The sequence below is a fragment of the Ambystoma mexicanum genome, chromosome 14 (assembly GCF_040938575.1).
Source record: "Ambystoma mexicanum isolate Mex_15411 chromosome 14, UKY_AmexF1_1, whole genome shotgun sequence".
NCBI classification, from domain to species: Eukaryota; Metazoa; Chordata; class Amphibia; order Caudata; family Ambystomatidae; genus Ambystoma; species Ambystoma mexicanum.
In genome coordinates, this window is record NC_090940.1 from 280,620,596 (window position 1) to 280,637,573 (window position 16,978).

Consider the following 16,978-nt stretch of genomic DNA (forward strand, 5'->3'; position numbering starts at 1 on the left):
AACCAACTAGACAGACACACAGGCAGAGTACCAGACATAATTAACCCTTGCTCGGACTCGGGCACAGATCCAACAACTTCAGACTCGACTACTTCAAAGAGAAATAATGCAAAACCCAAAGCGAGTTACAATACCAAGAACAGGAGATCGGAGCAAGCCATGGTGGAAATGCACCCAGTTTTCAGCTTCAATGTAACTTGATGTCAGCTCTTAGTATATCCCTCTCACCTTTTCTAAAATTGTATGAATCCGTCAACAATAATTACAAGGACCAAGCCACTCCGTTGGCTATGACTCATTCAAAACTAATCCACATTGAAACCTTTTTAAACATACAAAACAGGTTAGACCGAGAAGCTGAGGCAGAAAATACCTTGCAACAACTACTCTGTGATCATATGAGTGAAGTGGGATCTAATAAACTTAAGCGCGAAGCGGCAAAAGATTCTGAAATGGGTGTAAGAATCCTCAAACAAAGGTCCCAAGATGTGGCCAAAATGTCAAGAGAAACTAGTACTGAACATACTTCAAAAGTTCCAGCTCACAATAATGAGGTTATTATTGAAGTAGTGTACGAGCCACACGGCGTACCAAATCTGGTGGCACATCTTCCATCACTTCAACCGGGAGAAGAATTGGAAAATGAGACACGCCCAGACAATAATATGGCACCAAAAGAATGCAACCAGGAGATGACGACTGAGTAATAACTAGCAATGCGGACCATATAGCAGCAGAGGTCGATCTGGTTGGCCAAATTGAGGAACAGAGAGATGACACCAACTATGAAATTGTTTCCTGAAAAAAGAGGAAACTACTGCCAAAAAACAAAGCTGTGGTCCAATCGAAGCAACAGCCAAAAAAAATAATCTGCCAACTAAGAAATGGTGCAGATACAGTGGAGCTGGAGATTTTATCAGGAATTTAAAGATACCTCTGACCGAACAGATAACCAAGAATCTAAAGTCAAACAAAAATAAATCACTGGAACAAACGGTGAACCTAAATAGGAGGTATGGACCCAGCGAGAGGAAGACCTACTAGGGCTTTCCGTGCATGAGACGGAAGAGGATACATACGAGCCCCAAACCTCTCCCCGTGCAGTTGAGGTGGAAGAAAACTCAGCCCAAGAAAATTCCCGAGAAAACTAGGATGCTAACGTGAATACACGAACGGCCATAAAGGATACCAAGCAGGTCAATTCCTGACCTTAGAGAAAGAAGACGCAAACTGATAGCCCGAGTTGGAAACAGCGATTCGTTTAACATTACTAAAACACAAAACTGGCGAGGGGAGAAGGTCCAAGATCATAGTTTTTCTTGAGAGAATGACGAAGACGAACCTGGGGACAATCGGACCAGCGATTATAAGAGAAACTATAAGAAAAAGACTCGAACGTGAAGAAAGACGCAGGGACAACATATATAAAACTAAAATCGATAGTCAGCCGGGCACTTATATGGTCTTTCTGGACAGAATATTAACAGTTCCTGATGGTTTGAGATGAAACAGCAAATATATTGAGACTTCTAACACACTACCAAATTAAGAGATAGAACATCGGAAGACATTAAGGCAGTAGAGTTTCCAAAAATGTCAAAACTAGACCAAGTTTGCCTGTACTTCAGAACCTAAATGTTATACCATCAACTATTGGACTCGGCAGTGGCTTTTATGGCCCCTGGGTTTTGACATTCATGGCGAAAACTTGAAGACTCAGTTAAGGCCTACCTAAGACCAGCGACCAAAGTGGTGGACAAAGTCTACCACCACAGGAGATCACAGGACTTAGAAGAACTGCAGGACAGGGCAATTGAGGTCCCTCCAAACCTAAATAGAGACATATTTGTGAACAAATCGCCCTTAAGGATCACTTTTAACTGGCAAGTTGAGTTAGAGAGGACAATAGTAAAGATGGCCCTAAAACACAATGTTTCAGACTAAATGTGCTGTGATGGATGGCAAAGAGCTTGATATCTAATAGAATCCAGTAATGTTCTAGCCCCACTACAGGAGCCTCAATGACATTGGGATCCTGCAACACAGGAGGACACAGCACCTTTTTAATTCTGACCAAGGAAACCTTGCAAAATTTGACATCTTGTGTTTCCAGGAAACTTGGCTCCAGTAGTGGAGGGCTTCAATCTCTTCCTGAATCTGGCTAAGAGGGGATAAAGGAAGGCTGTACTCCGGTCTATTAACTTTGGTAAAAAAAAGGGACAGGGACTGAAGATAACAAAAGCTAGAAATCCAAACTCTTTTATGCAAACAACTTGGCTGGAAATAGATTCCCAAGGAGATAATCCTGACAACACTGTGATAGTAATTAATCTGTATTGGAACCTAACCGCTTGGAAAGAGGGGGCGGAGGTTATATTAATATGGTAATGAGATTGATCGATGTAGACTGACCTTGCAAGACCCCTTAATAATCTTGTGTGGTGACGACAACATAAATTGTATAGGTGCAACTACACAAAGAGCAGACATGGCTTTGGGTAGCAAAGAGGAAGGGGAAAAAAAAGCTAGAGCTGAAATTTGGTTGAGGTAATTATTTTTAGTTACTTACCTGTAACTGTATTTCTCCAGCATTGGTATCTTTCATAGATTCACATGCTTGAATATTGCCCGTTGTCACACTGGGAATATATATATATTATTTCGATATTGACCATTATGGCCTAAGAGCCATTCACTTGTGTAGCCCCTCCACCTCACTTTGGTCCTTTATGGCCCCAAACAATGAGGTGGCAGGGTTTCAGCTCTGCCCCAGGCAGCCATCTTCAGATTTTGAGCCGTAGAAGAGTACATGAATAGATGGTTGCTGTTAGAGGGAGAAGCCTCTCAGGGGAGGTGGGTAGGCGCATGTGAATCTATGAAAGATACCAAATGCTGGAGAAATACAGTTACAGGTAGGTAACTAAAACTTCTCCAGCATTGGATCCTTCATAGATTCAGATGCTTGAATAGAATTCCAAGCAGTTAGGCATGCCCATACATTATATACATTCTGCAGATCCTTCTGCTCGCCTTACTATACAACAAGTAACAAGTAACAAGTTACATTACCAGGGAAGGCGAGAAGAGAAGGCTGCTCCTACCTTATGCAAAGAGATGGCTGAGAACTGCTTGACCTACTGCTGACCCTTTGCTGGTATCTTCTGCCAGACAATAATGCTTGGCGAACCTATGCAGAGTGCTCCAGGTTGCGGCTCTGCAGATGTCTTTCAATGGTACTCCAGTGTGAAATGCAACCGAAGCTGCCCTCCCTCTGGTGGAGTGGGCTGAAGGAGGTCTAGCGAGCGGATCGCCTTTAGACTGGTGGCAGTGACTGATACATTGGGAAACCCAATGTGCCAAACTCTGCTTTGAAATGTGTTATCCTTTAGTCTGGCCAGTAAATGTGATGGAAGAGTTTAGTCTAAGAGCAGAATTCCTTGGTTCTCTGAATGTAGAACTTTATGACCCTTGCAACATCGAGTGAGTGTAAGGATCTCCCCGCATCAGATGAGTGATTCATGAAGAAGGTTGGGAGTACGATGCGCTCGGTGAGCGTCATTTCTGACAGCACCTTGGGTAAAAATGTCGGATGCGTCCTCGGTATGACATGGTCTTTAAGAAACAAGGTGAATGGAGGTTCTGAAGAAAGGGCTTGGAGCTCGCTAATCCTTCTGGCTGATGTGATAGTTACTAAGAAAGCGGCTTTCCAGGATAAGAATTTTATGTCACACCTGTGAATTGGTTCGTATGGTGGCTCCATGAACGCTGCTAGGACCGTGTTCAGGCTCCATGCAGGAACTGGTGTAGGAGTCGGTGGGAAAGTATGCATCAATCCTTTTAAGAATACTTTGATAGCCGGTTTGGTGAGCAAAGATTGTTGACTTGGTTCAGTCGTGTATGCTGATATGGCAGACAAATGCACCTTGATGGATGAAAGGGAGAGCCCTGCCTTCGCTAGGTGCAAAAGGTACGGCAGTATTTGCTCGATGGAAGCAGAGAGCAGATTCACTGAAGATGTTTCGCACCACTTGGTAAAACAAGTCCATTTCCGAATGTAGGTTGTACGTGTAGACTGGGCCCGAGAGGCCTTGATTATGTCCCAACATTCTGCAGGAAGATTCAGATTAATACATTTTTGCTGCTCAGGAACCACGCATGCAGTGACAGACTCGCTGAGTCGTGGTGCAGCACCTTCCGACCCTGTTGCGTTAAGAGGCGCTGATGAACTTTGAGGCGAATCGGGGGCCATAGAGAAAGGTGATGCAGAGTTGGATACCAAACCTGGCGAGCCCAATCCGGCACGATCAGGATCATAGAGCAGACCTGCACTCTCGCTATGAGTGGGATTGGAGGGAAGGTATAAAGGAACTTGCCCGTCCAGTCCACTGAGAAGGCGTCCCCCATCGTGAGGTGTTCCGGTTGCCTGGAGGCGAACATATGGCATTTTTTGTTGGACTTGGTGGCAAAAAGGTTGATCTGTGGACGTCCCCACATGTGGAAAATCTGCCGGTTTTTGCTTCGTCCAGCTCCCATTCATGGGATGCTGAATAATCTCTGCTTAACTTGTCTGCCAGGACATTGTCCACTCCCGGTAAGTGTTCTGCCTTTTATATGGACCTTGTGATGCAAAGCCCAGGTTCATAGCTTTTGAGCTTCTTGAGACAACCACGCCGACATTGTTTCCCCCTTGTTTGTTCGTGTAGTGCATCGAGGTCATGCTGTCTGTTTGAACGGTCACCTGCTGCCCTGCCAGTACCGGCATGAAAGCTTTCAGTGCCCACCGAATTGCCCTGAGCTCTAACACATTGATGTGCAGTCGGGATTCTTGGAAGGACTAAGTGCCCTTTGCTTGTAAATCTGGTAAGTGCGCTCCACAGCCCGATAGTGAACCATCCGTCCTGAGGAGACTGGTTGAAGTTGGAGCTTGGAAAGGCATTCCCCAGAGCAGGTTTTGAGGTATGCCCCACCATCGTAGGGTTTTGTGAAATGCTGCTGGTAGCTGTATGGTATCCTCCCATAACCTGATTGCCTGCTTCCATTGGTGGTCCAGGGTCTCTTGGATTGGCCTCTTGAAAAGCCTGCAAATTGGTATGAGGAATATGCATGAGGACATCATGCCCAGAAGAGATTTGAGGGAGCGTACTGTGGTCGTCCTGTTGCTTTGAATTCATGAAGCCAGATGAGATAGTGCAGATATTCTGTCTGCTGACTGTCTGACTCTGGGTATGTTGGTGTTGAGTTCTGCTCCCAGAAAAAGCACTGTCTTGCAGGGAACGGGGCAGGATTTTTACTCGTTTATCGAGAAACCGAACTCTTTCAGGAGTTCTACTGTCCTCTCCACTGTGATGTTTGCCAGTCTGAATGAGCATACCCTTATGAGCCAATCATCTAAATAGGGGAAAACTTCCGTTCCCGGTCTTCTGAGATATGCTGCCACCGGTGCCACGCACTTGGTAAACACTTGGTGCTGATTTGAGACCGAATGGTAGGACACGAAATTGAAAATGTCACCCCTATGGCGAACCTGAGGAATTGCCTGTGGGGTGGATGGATGGGAATGTGGCATTAAGCGTCCTCCAAGTCTAGGGTGGCCAGGAAGTCGTGTTGGTTGAACCACGGGCGAACGTTCTGAATTTGATGCGTTTGATAAACTTGATAGCTCTCAAATCCAGAATCTGTCTCCGCTGACCGTTTTTCTTTTGCACCAGAAGAAAACTGGAGTAGAAGCCTCTTCCCATTTGCTGGTAAGGTACCGGCTCTTAAGCTGCTTTTAGGAGTAGCTTGTGAACCTCCAGCATGTCTTGCTTGAGATGCACCCTGCATGGAACGGGGGCAAGGAATGGAGGTTGGCCCAGGAATTATATGGTGTGACCTTCATGGATGACCTGTAGCACCCACTTGTCGTCTGTTATTTTTTTTTCCAGCGTTGGTAGAAAAGGCTTACTCTCCCTCCCACCGGGGTGCATCGTGTGAGAGGGGGGAGGAGGACTGTCAATTTTGCTTGCACAGGGTCTTTTCGTGCTTGGAGCCACGTTTACCCCTATGGGTGTATCTGTTTGTTGACTGATTTTGTCCTGAAGGGTATCACGCAGTGGTTTTTGAGTGTAGGAGGGGCGGCTGAAACCCCAGTATTTTGAAGATGCACCTCAAAAGGATCTAAGATCTTTGTCTTGTCCTTAAGGGAAATGATGGCTTGTCCCATTATCAGTGTCATCCTTTATACCCTTGAGATGGTCGTCAATCTTTTTTCCAAAGAGATCTTGCCCATCGAAGGGCATATCTAATATCTGGGCCTGAACCTATGGTCTAAAGTTCGTAGCATTTATCCAGGCTTGTCTCCTCAAGACTGTACCATGGGCCATTTGTCTGAAGCCTGATTCTGCTATGTCCACCGCTGTGTCGATCATATGGACGCAGGTAGTCTCACCATCCAATATGATTGCTTTGGCCTCTTCCTGCAGATCCGTAGGCAAGTGCTTTCTCAGTTTGTACATACAGAGCCACAGCTCGCGATCCAGTCGTGTGGTCATGGCAAGCGCGTTTCCAGCCCTAATGGTGAAAGAGGCAGAGGATACCTTTTGGTCCATGGCTTCCAATTTACGCCCTTCTTTATCAGGTGGAGCTGAAAGAGGCGATGATGGATTAGCCAACCTTTTCCTGGCTGCGACCCTTATGACGGAATCCGGTTTGGTGTGCCACCTTAGGCATAATGGTGTCGTGTCTGGTGTCTTATACTTCTTCTCTGGTCTTGAAACGAGGGCCGGTGTGGACAATGGCGTAGTGTCGCATATCGTGTCCAAAAGAGGGATCGTAGTGACTGTCCTTCTAGGTTTGCCTCTGTTCATAGAGCACCCATTTTTTAAAAAAAAATTAACATTTTTTTTCTCTTCCTATGCAACTTGCAAATTAAAGAGGTCCGCCGCTTTAACAATTATGGTATGAAAAGACACTAGATCGTGTGGTGAAGCGTCTCCTGGGGAGTCCTTCTTCTTAGGCTTTTCTACAATGTAATCGTCCCACTCGCTCTGCGTATCTGGTTCATGGGTAATCTCCCCTTCTTCAGGGTCTGAAAAATCCCTGAAAGGATCTTCCGGCCAGTCAGAAAAGGATGCAGTGGATGGGACTATCGTGGGGTCCCTTGTGGGGGGTCTCATGGGATCCCTTGTGGGTGGTCTTGGCGTAGGTGGTGATCTAGTAGGGGAGACCCTTGTCGGCGAATCACTGAGTGTCCTGCTACTGGACCTGCGGGGAGGGTCCAGCGAACGTGCGTTCCTGTGAGGTCTGCTCATGTTAGGAGAGCTTCTTGGAGAGTTAAGGGGCAGTGAAAACTGCCTTTGAGGAGATCTTTCCATCGGTGTAGAGGAACGATGCCTTTGTCTCTGATGCCTATTGAATTTGTCAATGATCCTTTGCATCGACAGCATGAGTTCTTGATCATATGGGTCAGTGGTTTCCTCTGGGGTTGGGTGCCATGGAGGACTGTTCTCCTTGGGAGTGATGATTGGTTGCTCAGAAATGAGTTCGGAATCTGAGAAATCCTCCTGTAGGATGGTGTCAGGAAGTTCTGCCATCTCTTTTAAGGGAGACAGTGGGGCTATTGGTGGCAGATTGAAGGCTTCTGGTGTATGTAGGTCTGTGTCCATTGGTATGACCGACCCGCTTTCCTTGGAAGGCGTGTTTGGGATATCCATGGATGGTGTCTTGGATTTATTTTTCTCCGACGAGGGGTCAACAGTCGTTGACTGTTTGGGCGTCGGCTTCATTGACAAGGATGGCGTTGAGGATTTTGTGGACGACAAAGGCTTCGTAGACGGGTGGTGAGATTCTTTTGTCGACGACTGCTTAGAGGTGGCCGATTTAGACGACGATGACTTAGTCGTGGATGATGAGGTTTGGAGAGTCGTTGACGTCTTGGGTTTCGTCAACGGTTTACTCGTTGATGGGCCTCTATCGCTGGTGCTGCTCGTAGACAGTGTTTTCGATGACTGCCCCTCTCCCTTGGAATTTTTGAAAAAGTCTCCTTACCTTTTGGAGGAGGTTTTCCCGTCTGGGTGCTTTTTTCTTTTGGTCTCCAGAACCAAGGGAAGGTGATGAAGATGTCAATTCCATCTGTTTCTTACTCCTATGTGAAGGAGAGGAGTTTCTTTCTATTAAGGAGGCCCTTCTTTTTGAAGTTTGCCTCTAAGAAGGCTTCACAGACAGTACAGGAGCTGTCTTAGTTGACTCTTCATCAAAAGAATGTCCTGTAGCTTCCAAATGTAGAAGGTGTGTTCTATGTCTGTTCTGGAGAGTTTTGTTAGAAAAAGTCTTACACATATCACATTTGTGAATGTCATGTGGGTAGAGACAGTAAATGCCTTGCTCATGAGGGTCTTTCATGTAGACCAGCTTTTTCCTGATTCTTACGCAGTCCCTGAAAAGGGAAGGTTTCTTGGTAGTAGGTTCCTCTGACATTGTGTGAAGAGAGGGTTCACTCGACGAATTTTGAGGGAAAAGCAATGTTTTCTGAGCCGAGAAACACTGTTCATGTAGAGATTGATCACGAGATCAAGGTATAGCTGTTTTCTGAGAGAAAATATTGAGTTAACAGCAAAGAAAAATCGAATAGCGCAGAGCTAAGGATTCCCTCTAGTCTGTTAAACTGCAGTGAAAAATCTGAAGATGGCTGCCTGGGGCAGAGCTTAAACCCTGCCACCTCATTGGTTAGGGCCATAAAGGACCAAAGTGAGGTGGAGGGGCTACACAAGTGAATGGTTTTTAGGCCATAATGGTCAATTTACATTGTATTTCTATGGAAATAATGTATATATCTTTTTTTATCATTTAAATCACTGAGGATTCCCAGTCTGACGATGGGGAATATTCAAGCATCTGAATCTATGAATTATCCAATGCTGGAGAAGAACGAGACTTCCACGTGCAAAATGGTAACACTTTGGGGGACCTACTGGCAGCTTTCATGTGAGGAAGAGATAGTCAACACTCCATCATAGACTACTCATTCGCGTCTGCCAACGTAAGGTAACGAAAATGGATAACAGTGATCATGATATAGTACAGGTAATACTGAGTTTAACCGCAGGTGGGAAGTCAGAGCTCTGGGATCATGAAGTCCACGTCAACCAATGGAGAGGCCGACTCCGGCTAAATCTGAGAAAAATCATTACCCACAATGATAGATGTTTTAGCCCTGCAGGACGGGAACACTGGCTGTGATTACATTCCATTGTTGAGGGATTACTGGGAGGTCAAAGGGGGAGGATCGAAACCCTAGTTTAAACCGAGGCACCAGTATGACTACGAAGTTACAAGGGGGGGAAAAGGGAATTTAATAGAAATAAAAAAATGAGGAGCAGGGGGAGTCCGGAAAGTGCGGTCTCGCTAAAAAAAACAAAAAAAAACACAGCAGTACAAAAATTGCCTGATAGCCCACAAGACCAAAATATTACAGCAAGATGCAGAGAGCATGTTGAAGATTATGGCAGCTAACGACTCAAGGAGCTTATGGCATGTGTTAAATGAGATGACTAGCCCGTAGTCAGCACTCCATAGAACGGCTGTCCGGGAGGAGTCTTGGGTCGCTTTCTGTGGACCGAGGGGAAAGGAGGCACATCAGTGGAACAAGATTAGAGAAACGGGGGGGGACCTAGATATAACAAAGGAGGAGGTACTTGGCCAGATAAAGAGCTAGCAATTCTAGAGCACCCGGCCCAGATGGCCTCTCGGACCAAATGCTTAAACAGGTGCTGGAATAGCGGACATCCTTTTGCATGAATCTGTTTGGGGAGCTCATGACTAGGCGGAGGGTACCTGTTTCATGGAAGACGGCGGGGATTGTACCGATATTCAAGAAGGGGGATAGGATGGACCCAGAGAGTTTTCGCCCTATCGCCCTCCTTGATGTCCTGGGAAAGGTCTTTGCTTCCCTTATCCTGGTTAGGCTGAAGCACTGGGTAATCAGTGCTGGGTATTATGATGTGAGACACAGGTTTTGTGCGGGAGGTGGGATGAAAATATATTGCTTTCATTGACTTTGCAAAAGCATTTGATAGTATAGATCAGGAATTACTCTGGACCAGAATGGCAGTGTGGGATTGCCCGAAAGAACCTCTGGCATCAATAAGAGCCTTATACTCAAATACATCGATCCAGATTAGACTAACCCAGAGGAGTCTTTTATCTAGAGAAATCCAGACAGCAAGGGGTCTGAAATAAGGCTGTCCACTTGCGATATCAGATCTAAAGGTGGCAATGGAGGCTAGCGGTGCATTCCGCCGAAAATCAATCGAAAGTCTGTAGGCTGGATGTTATATGTAGGCGATCTGGTCGTTTTGGATCATACGCCGATCGGATTGCAAAGAAAACTAGATGCCCTACAGATCTATGTAAACAAGAACGGTCTAAAAAAATAAATGCATCAAAATCAGTCATATTGATTCTAGAAAATCTAAAGGGCTGTAAATGATATTGATTCACCTGGTGGCTGGGAAATGAAAGGGTGGACGTTGTGTGAGGTTAGAGATCTGGGAATCCAGATTAACTCTAGCCTAGACAACCCACATAAATTGGAACTTACCGCAAAAATTAACAACTTGGCTACCCAAGGGCTCATTATACATCAAAGGTTTGATAAGTTCTCACTTTTACTAGTGCTGAAATTTTATAAGCAAAAAGTAATTCCCATTGTAGCGTACGGAGCTGAAGCCTCATTATGCTTACCGTGTTAAATCTGGCCAACGCTTGAAGGCTTGTTCTGGAAAAGAGTCCTCCACCTGCCCGGAGGGCTACCAATACCAATAATAAGACACGAGCTAGGGCTCCTTTCAGAATACGCCATAGTGGCTTGGAAGTCCCTATTGCTATACCGAAAAATAATTAAGAACCTCCCTCCCCTCGACCTCCGCAATTTAAGATATTTAAACCTAAGCAAAATGGGGGGAAAAGGGGGATGGAGTCATAACTTTCTAGCGATTGCTGTGCCACAATACTGTGTGAGGCAGGCATCCGCGAAGAACTCTTGAGGTCCAACCCGGACGCAGTTAAAAAGAAAATGTGGGATTGGATCGCTTTGAAGCACTCAAATCCAGATATAAGCTCTTTGAACAAATTGGCAAGGAAGCAAAGCCTCTGAATGTATTGCCTAGGTACCTAGTAAAATGTCCTAATCCTAAACATCTTGCTATTTTTATGAGATTAAGGATGAATTTACTACACACGCAAGATCCTTAAAACTCGTAATCGCTCTGCAGAAAACGAGGAGGAATGTAGACTTTGTAAAATCCACAAAGAAAAACTGAACCACCTGACACTCTACTGCCCTGCAATAACAAAATATAGAACACACTTCTTGGGGGGAGTTATACAGGAAATGCCGCCTAGAAGCTCATCAGAACAGTGGGATGATTTGTGCTCGGGAATTTTATTTAAATTGTTCTTTGCATCAACAAAACGTATCAAAGACATTTTTAAATATTTTTAGATCATTAAGACCTTAAGCAGAGAGGGATTTTAAGCTGAAGTGTGTTTATACATTACATGAATCGTGGAAAGGTCCCATATGACGTATATTGAAATAAAGAATGTATTGTATTTTTAACTCGACGTCTATGGTATTTTAAAGTATAGATCTTCGATTCTATCTTTTTTTTTTCTTCTCTTTTCCTCTCGGATTGTTTTTAGCCCGTTTGCTATACTTAACACTGGTTTGTCTCTTAGTTTTAAACATATATATTTATGCTCTGCTAAAGGTTTGCAATAAACAAAATGGTAAAAAATGAAAAAATGTTCTTCAAATGTTTTCAAAACTTGAGATTCGCTATACAAGATAATTGATTTTTCATTGTTTGACAAAGGCAGGCATAAAACGTATTTTAGTGTGTCAAATAAAAACGCATGAAAATAAGGGAGATCATTTAAAACTTTTTGGGTGGAGTATTTTGGTAATCGTTGAAGAAGGCATTGATTACTGGTGCTGTGTGTGCTCGCTTTCAGAATAAAAATGCCCCTATTGCTTTTCTTATTACCGAAATGTTACGATCACGTATGAATAGATTACACTTTAAATACTCTTCCAAAACCAAGGGAGTGTTGAGGAGTGAATTATTTGTCAGTCCCCAGTGGTACTTGCCTTGCATCGCCTGCTGTGCTGCTGGGGAATTGTGGGGCTGGGGGGGCAGAGGGGGATGTGTGGCCTCTGGTGGGGTAGGGATTAGCGTAGACTGCCCATGCCTAGTGTCGTTGTGAAAGGAATTCACTTTTAGTGGTAGTCTCAATCCTAGATGTACCAACATGAAACTAAATCGAAGAATGAATCGGATGATGGCAATGAGGCAAAACGGTTTCGAGTTTAGGATTGTCTCGCTCTGGTGCATGGAATTCCAGCACTTACGGCAGGCCGTTATCCTTCAATCTGGAATCCAAAATAGCCCTCCTGATATCTCGTATCCGCCAGGTTCATTTAGTAATGTCAGCTTTCCAGATTTGCCAGACAACCTTAGGAGATTTAACACAAATTAGTGTTCTTCCACCTTTTCAAGCAGAGCTCTCAGAGGAACCAACTATTAGTCAAGAAGTTTAGTAATTAACAAGGTGAGTTATTCGTTGACCCTGGTGAATTAACTAATGCATCTTGTTCATCTCTCTAGTGCCAGAAAATCTTATCAGATGTGGCAGCTGAGTTGATTAATTTGCCCCATTCTCCTTTTGCTGGGAGGGAAACCCCGTTTGTTATTGACAACTAAGCGGCTGGTGACGTTGTGCCTATGGCCTCCTTATGCATGTTTAGCGCCCATGCACTTCTGAGAACTGCAGCCCTGACACTTTGAGGGCTGAAATAGATCACCATATAGTATAGTCTAATCTCACCATTGTCCAGACATTTTGCTAGCTCTACCCTGTGGCTCGAATTAATGTGTCCAGTAGGATACTCCTGAGTAGGGAGAGCTGGAAATGTCACTTTTGACAATTGCATTTTTCTTGGGAGTGTAGCAGAGTCCCAAATTGATGATCACTGCAGAGGTTTTGGCTTTCAATGTCCGTATAACAGCCGCCCCTATTGAGGTGGGACATTTCAAATGCATTAGGTTTCCATTTGGTTTACCCACCATAAGGAGATCTGTTTTGGATCAATTGAGACAGAGGAAGCTTTCCTTCATCAAAAGATGTAATCCAGGCAATTGGTCCAGTTCATCCTACTTTGTTCAAACTTATGGATTTGCGTGCCATCAGCATACATCTGGAACTCCAACTAGTCCATGTAAGCATTGTACAGGGGAAGGGATGGGGATGAGGGAGGTGACAATCATTGGACTCCATTTTGTATCTTTACTTGAAGGATTTGTGATCTCAATCTTGGGCTGAGTCTGATACTTCCGTCCAATCTTTTGGTTGGTGTGTCAGAGTGCTATGGTAGACCTAGTCATACACTGCTAACTGGTATAGGGGTGGTGGGGAGGGATAAGCACCGACTGATGGCTTTTGTCTTCTGACTTCCTTTGCAAATGTTTACTACCATTGTTTCAGTTCCACTCATTGGCCTAATCTCAGCTGAAGGTCCTGTTTGCATTTTTGCAGCAGATATTTGATATTGGTTGCTAGTTGCTTAAGCCTTTAGGATCTGTCGCAGGAGTGATTATTAATTCTCTCAGTCTGGAACTTGCCCATGGTGTCGGGTCCTCTCCGATGATTGCAAAACAAGAATGGAAGGCTGGAAGATTTAGAATTAATCATAACCTCTGGCATTGCTGTAGGCAACCCTCCAGAACATTGATCTTCCGACTGTCAGACCATTACAGAAAGGGAATCTATCGTATGCAAATCTAGCATGGCACCACACCAAAAGGGGCAATCAAACTTTTAACTGCTTGGTCACATTCCTCCAACACCAGACCACAAATGACCCCAGACCTGTTTCGGCCTCATTGGGCATCCTCTGTGAGGTGCAGCTTGGATCTCTAGGCCTAGCGGCCTTGGGACCCACATTTTGGGATTCCCGTTCCACTCAGAGTAATTATAGAAGAGGTGATGGCTGGATGGTTAACATAACCTATAGCATCTCTTGGCAACCCACCAGACCATTGTTCTGTGCCCTGCCAAGCCATTGCAGAAAGGGGAAAGACTGTATGCACATCAGGCTTGGTGCCACCCCAAAAGGGACAGTCCAGCCTGAACTGCTTATTGACACTCCTTCTACACGAGACTACAAACAACCCGAGGCATGTTTTAGCCTCATTGGCCGTCCTTCATTAGGTGTAGCTTGGGTCTAGAGGCCAGCATCAGGACCCACGTGTATGCATACTAGTTCTTCTCGGGTTGACGTCTCAAATGAACATGAATGCTAGCACTCATCCCCTTTCCTAATTTGCACGTTTGGTAACAATCAAAACACTAAACATGAAACAACTAGGCAATACGGGGAGTAAAAGGAACAACCTTTCCTCAGTTGTGCTGAAAAAGAAAATGGAAGGAACATGTTAAGTAACATGCTAAAACAGTACAAAATGTTTCGCAGTAACAAACATCCATACCAAAATGCAGTGGGAACTGGCAGGAACCCTAACACTTCAACTGAAGAGGAATGAAACCTACATCTAACCTAAACAGTGCACGGGTACCAAGAGAAGTTGACGATAACCAGAAGGGCTAAGATATCACAGGAGACTTCAAGAACCAGAACAGAGCGAGGCATGTTGGAAAACACGAGCCCATTTAATAAGGAAAGGAACTGGGTAAAAAGGAGCAAAAAGCTGTTAAAAGGCCAAAGGTGGCTGGGACGTCAGATTACTGGGCAATAAGGGAGAGGTCAAAGGCTGATGTAGTCCAGAATGCAAGCAATAAAATCAAAATTGAGGCACTATTTGGGATCAGAGGCTGAGGTGATCCAGAGAGCAGGCTGGGCTTGGAAAAAAGTCAATAACAAATGTACTTAGTATCAGAGACAAAAGCCTTGGGTGGTACAGAGTGGAGTTGGCAATTAGGCCAATGGGACATTGTTGGAACACTGGCAGGGTAACAAAGCGCCAACTGGCCAAGCAAGACAACAGCAGAAGCTACAGAGCCCACTCTGGAATACACATTGAGGAGTACCAGCTCCCCATGGAAAAGGGTGTAATAATGTCTTAGTGCCTGACTGGCAGTTGGGAACTATCAGGAAAGTTGTAGGCTGAGGAGCTACCAGACATGGCACAGTCGCCATTGCCATGATGACCACTGGGAGTGCTTGGGACCGTAGAGGCCGGCTCAGAGAGGAGTTACAGGCCTGTGGACCCTGACACTTGGAGATTGATTTATTTTGGATTGCAGTCACTTTTTGGGCTAATTTTGGAAACCGATCCATATGGCATATTGCTTGGTACAGTTCAGCCGGCATATTAGATGTTTTGATGGTATTCGGTGTTGCCAGGACCTCTGTGACGCCTAGTGGTTTGAAGGTGAGAAATGCTGGCAGGAGTGAGCAGAAAGGTTGCTGTAATTGGATGTTCACATTTTCGACTTGATGTGCCCCACTTTAAATTTCGACATGCAAGTAACACTTCACAATGTTGGGCGTGTTGGAATGGGGTTTCAGTGTTTCAAAGTGTGTCACTGCGAAAGGAAATTTTGCAAATATCCCATGGTTAATATGTGCACATTTCTTTCCTGCAGAATTCCTTACGGCCCTAATTCGGTTCCCGCTCACCTATGTGAAGATTTGGATGTGGCAAAGTCCTGTGACTGTGGAAATTCCTGCCTCGGATGCTTTATTCAGACCACTGTTACTGTGAATCTCCACCATGTTTCCCATACTGTGGTCCTTGTGGATAACATGGGAGGCACTGAGGCGCCGATTCTCTGCCACTTTTGCTCGCTTACCTGCTATTCGCTGTTTCTCGACAAATACCTGCAAAGCAATAGGTGACTACCTCACTATGCAATATTTAGAACTATGATTTCAACCTTTGTCTGAGGGCCTTTGAAATACAAGGATAAGCTTGAGGTTTTCTTTCAACAAGTACCCTATCCTACTGAAAACCAAAAACATTTGTCACGTGTCTTATTGGATGCGTTTTTATTTCATGACCAGGCTTGATTTCTGTTCTTTGCTTTCATCTTTACGAGTGTATTTCGTTGGGTACATCCTTTGGGTTGAGATATTTATTTTTGTTTTTCGTGTCATTTTTATCGATTTGCTCTTTATGAAATTAAATGGAATAGAAGAAATGTTTTTAAACTCTACTTTCAGCAACCCAGTGTGCAGAATTGAAGTTGCACTTGCTCTCCTAGTAAAGTACCCTTTTTAGAGTGTAGGCACACCTACGTTTACTAGTGATGTGGGCATAGGCTTACTATGCACTGCAATAAAAAGTGCCTGTGGGTTCTGTGTATCATGAGACCAACAATGTGAGGGGGGAAAGGGAACTTAAAATGACCCCATTGCTCTACAACTAAAGATACATTATGCTTTCCCTTAAATGCCCATACTGTGCTGTGTGTCAACCAACGTTCGGGATACCTCACAAGTCAAGTCCACGAAGATCACAGTAACAGATATTTGCTACTTCTACAAGAATTTAAGGCACTTTCAAAGGATTTTCTTATTGTGTTTTTATACACCGCTTATGGATTTCGTAGAACTACAACAAATGTAGCAGAGCACTTATTCTGCATTCTGGTCAACCATTCAAATGTTTGTGTTGGCTCTACTCCAACTATCTTATGCTAAATTATATTGGGATGATTTCAAATAAAGCTAATTCGCAGTGTTGTGACTTTACACTTTAATACATGTTTTGCTTGTAATGTGTGTGCTTCGATCATACTAGCCAATCGCCTGTTTATCAAAAATAAGCCAGTGGTTTAGTCCATTTGCTGTCTGAGTCTCTACGTGCACAAACCTGTCCTTTATAGATTTAATTTTTCCTAACAACCATAAATATTTGTATATAAACTTTGCAGAAAGATTTGTCCTTGTCCCAGAAATGTATGCTCCCAAAACTCAACT

The 16,978-nt window shown here is 44.4% G+C and overlaps 1 protein-coding gene across 1 annotated transcript in view; it reads left to right on the top strand.

Moving 5' to 3' along the window:
• The window catches only part of LRR1 (leucine rich repeat protein 1), a 191,844-nt gene extending 175,086 nt beyond the window's left edge, over nt 1–16,758 (top strand). The window contains exon 4 of the mRNA XM_069637395.1: nt 15,643–16,758. Coding sequence (XP_069493496.1) covers nt 15,643–15,895 — 253 coding nt within the window. The 3' untranslated portion in view covers nt 15,896–16,758. The remainder of the gene's footprint in view (nt 1–15,642) is intronic.
• The last annotated feature ends 220 nt before the right edge of the window (nt 16,759–16,978 follow it).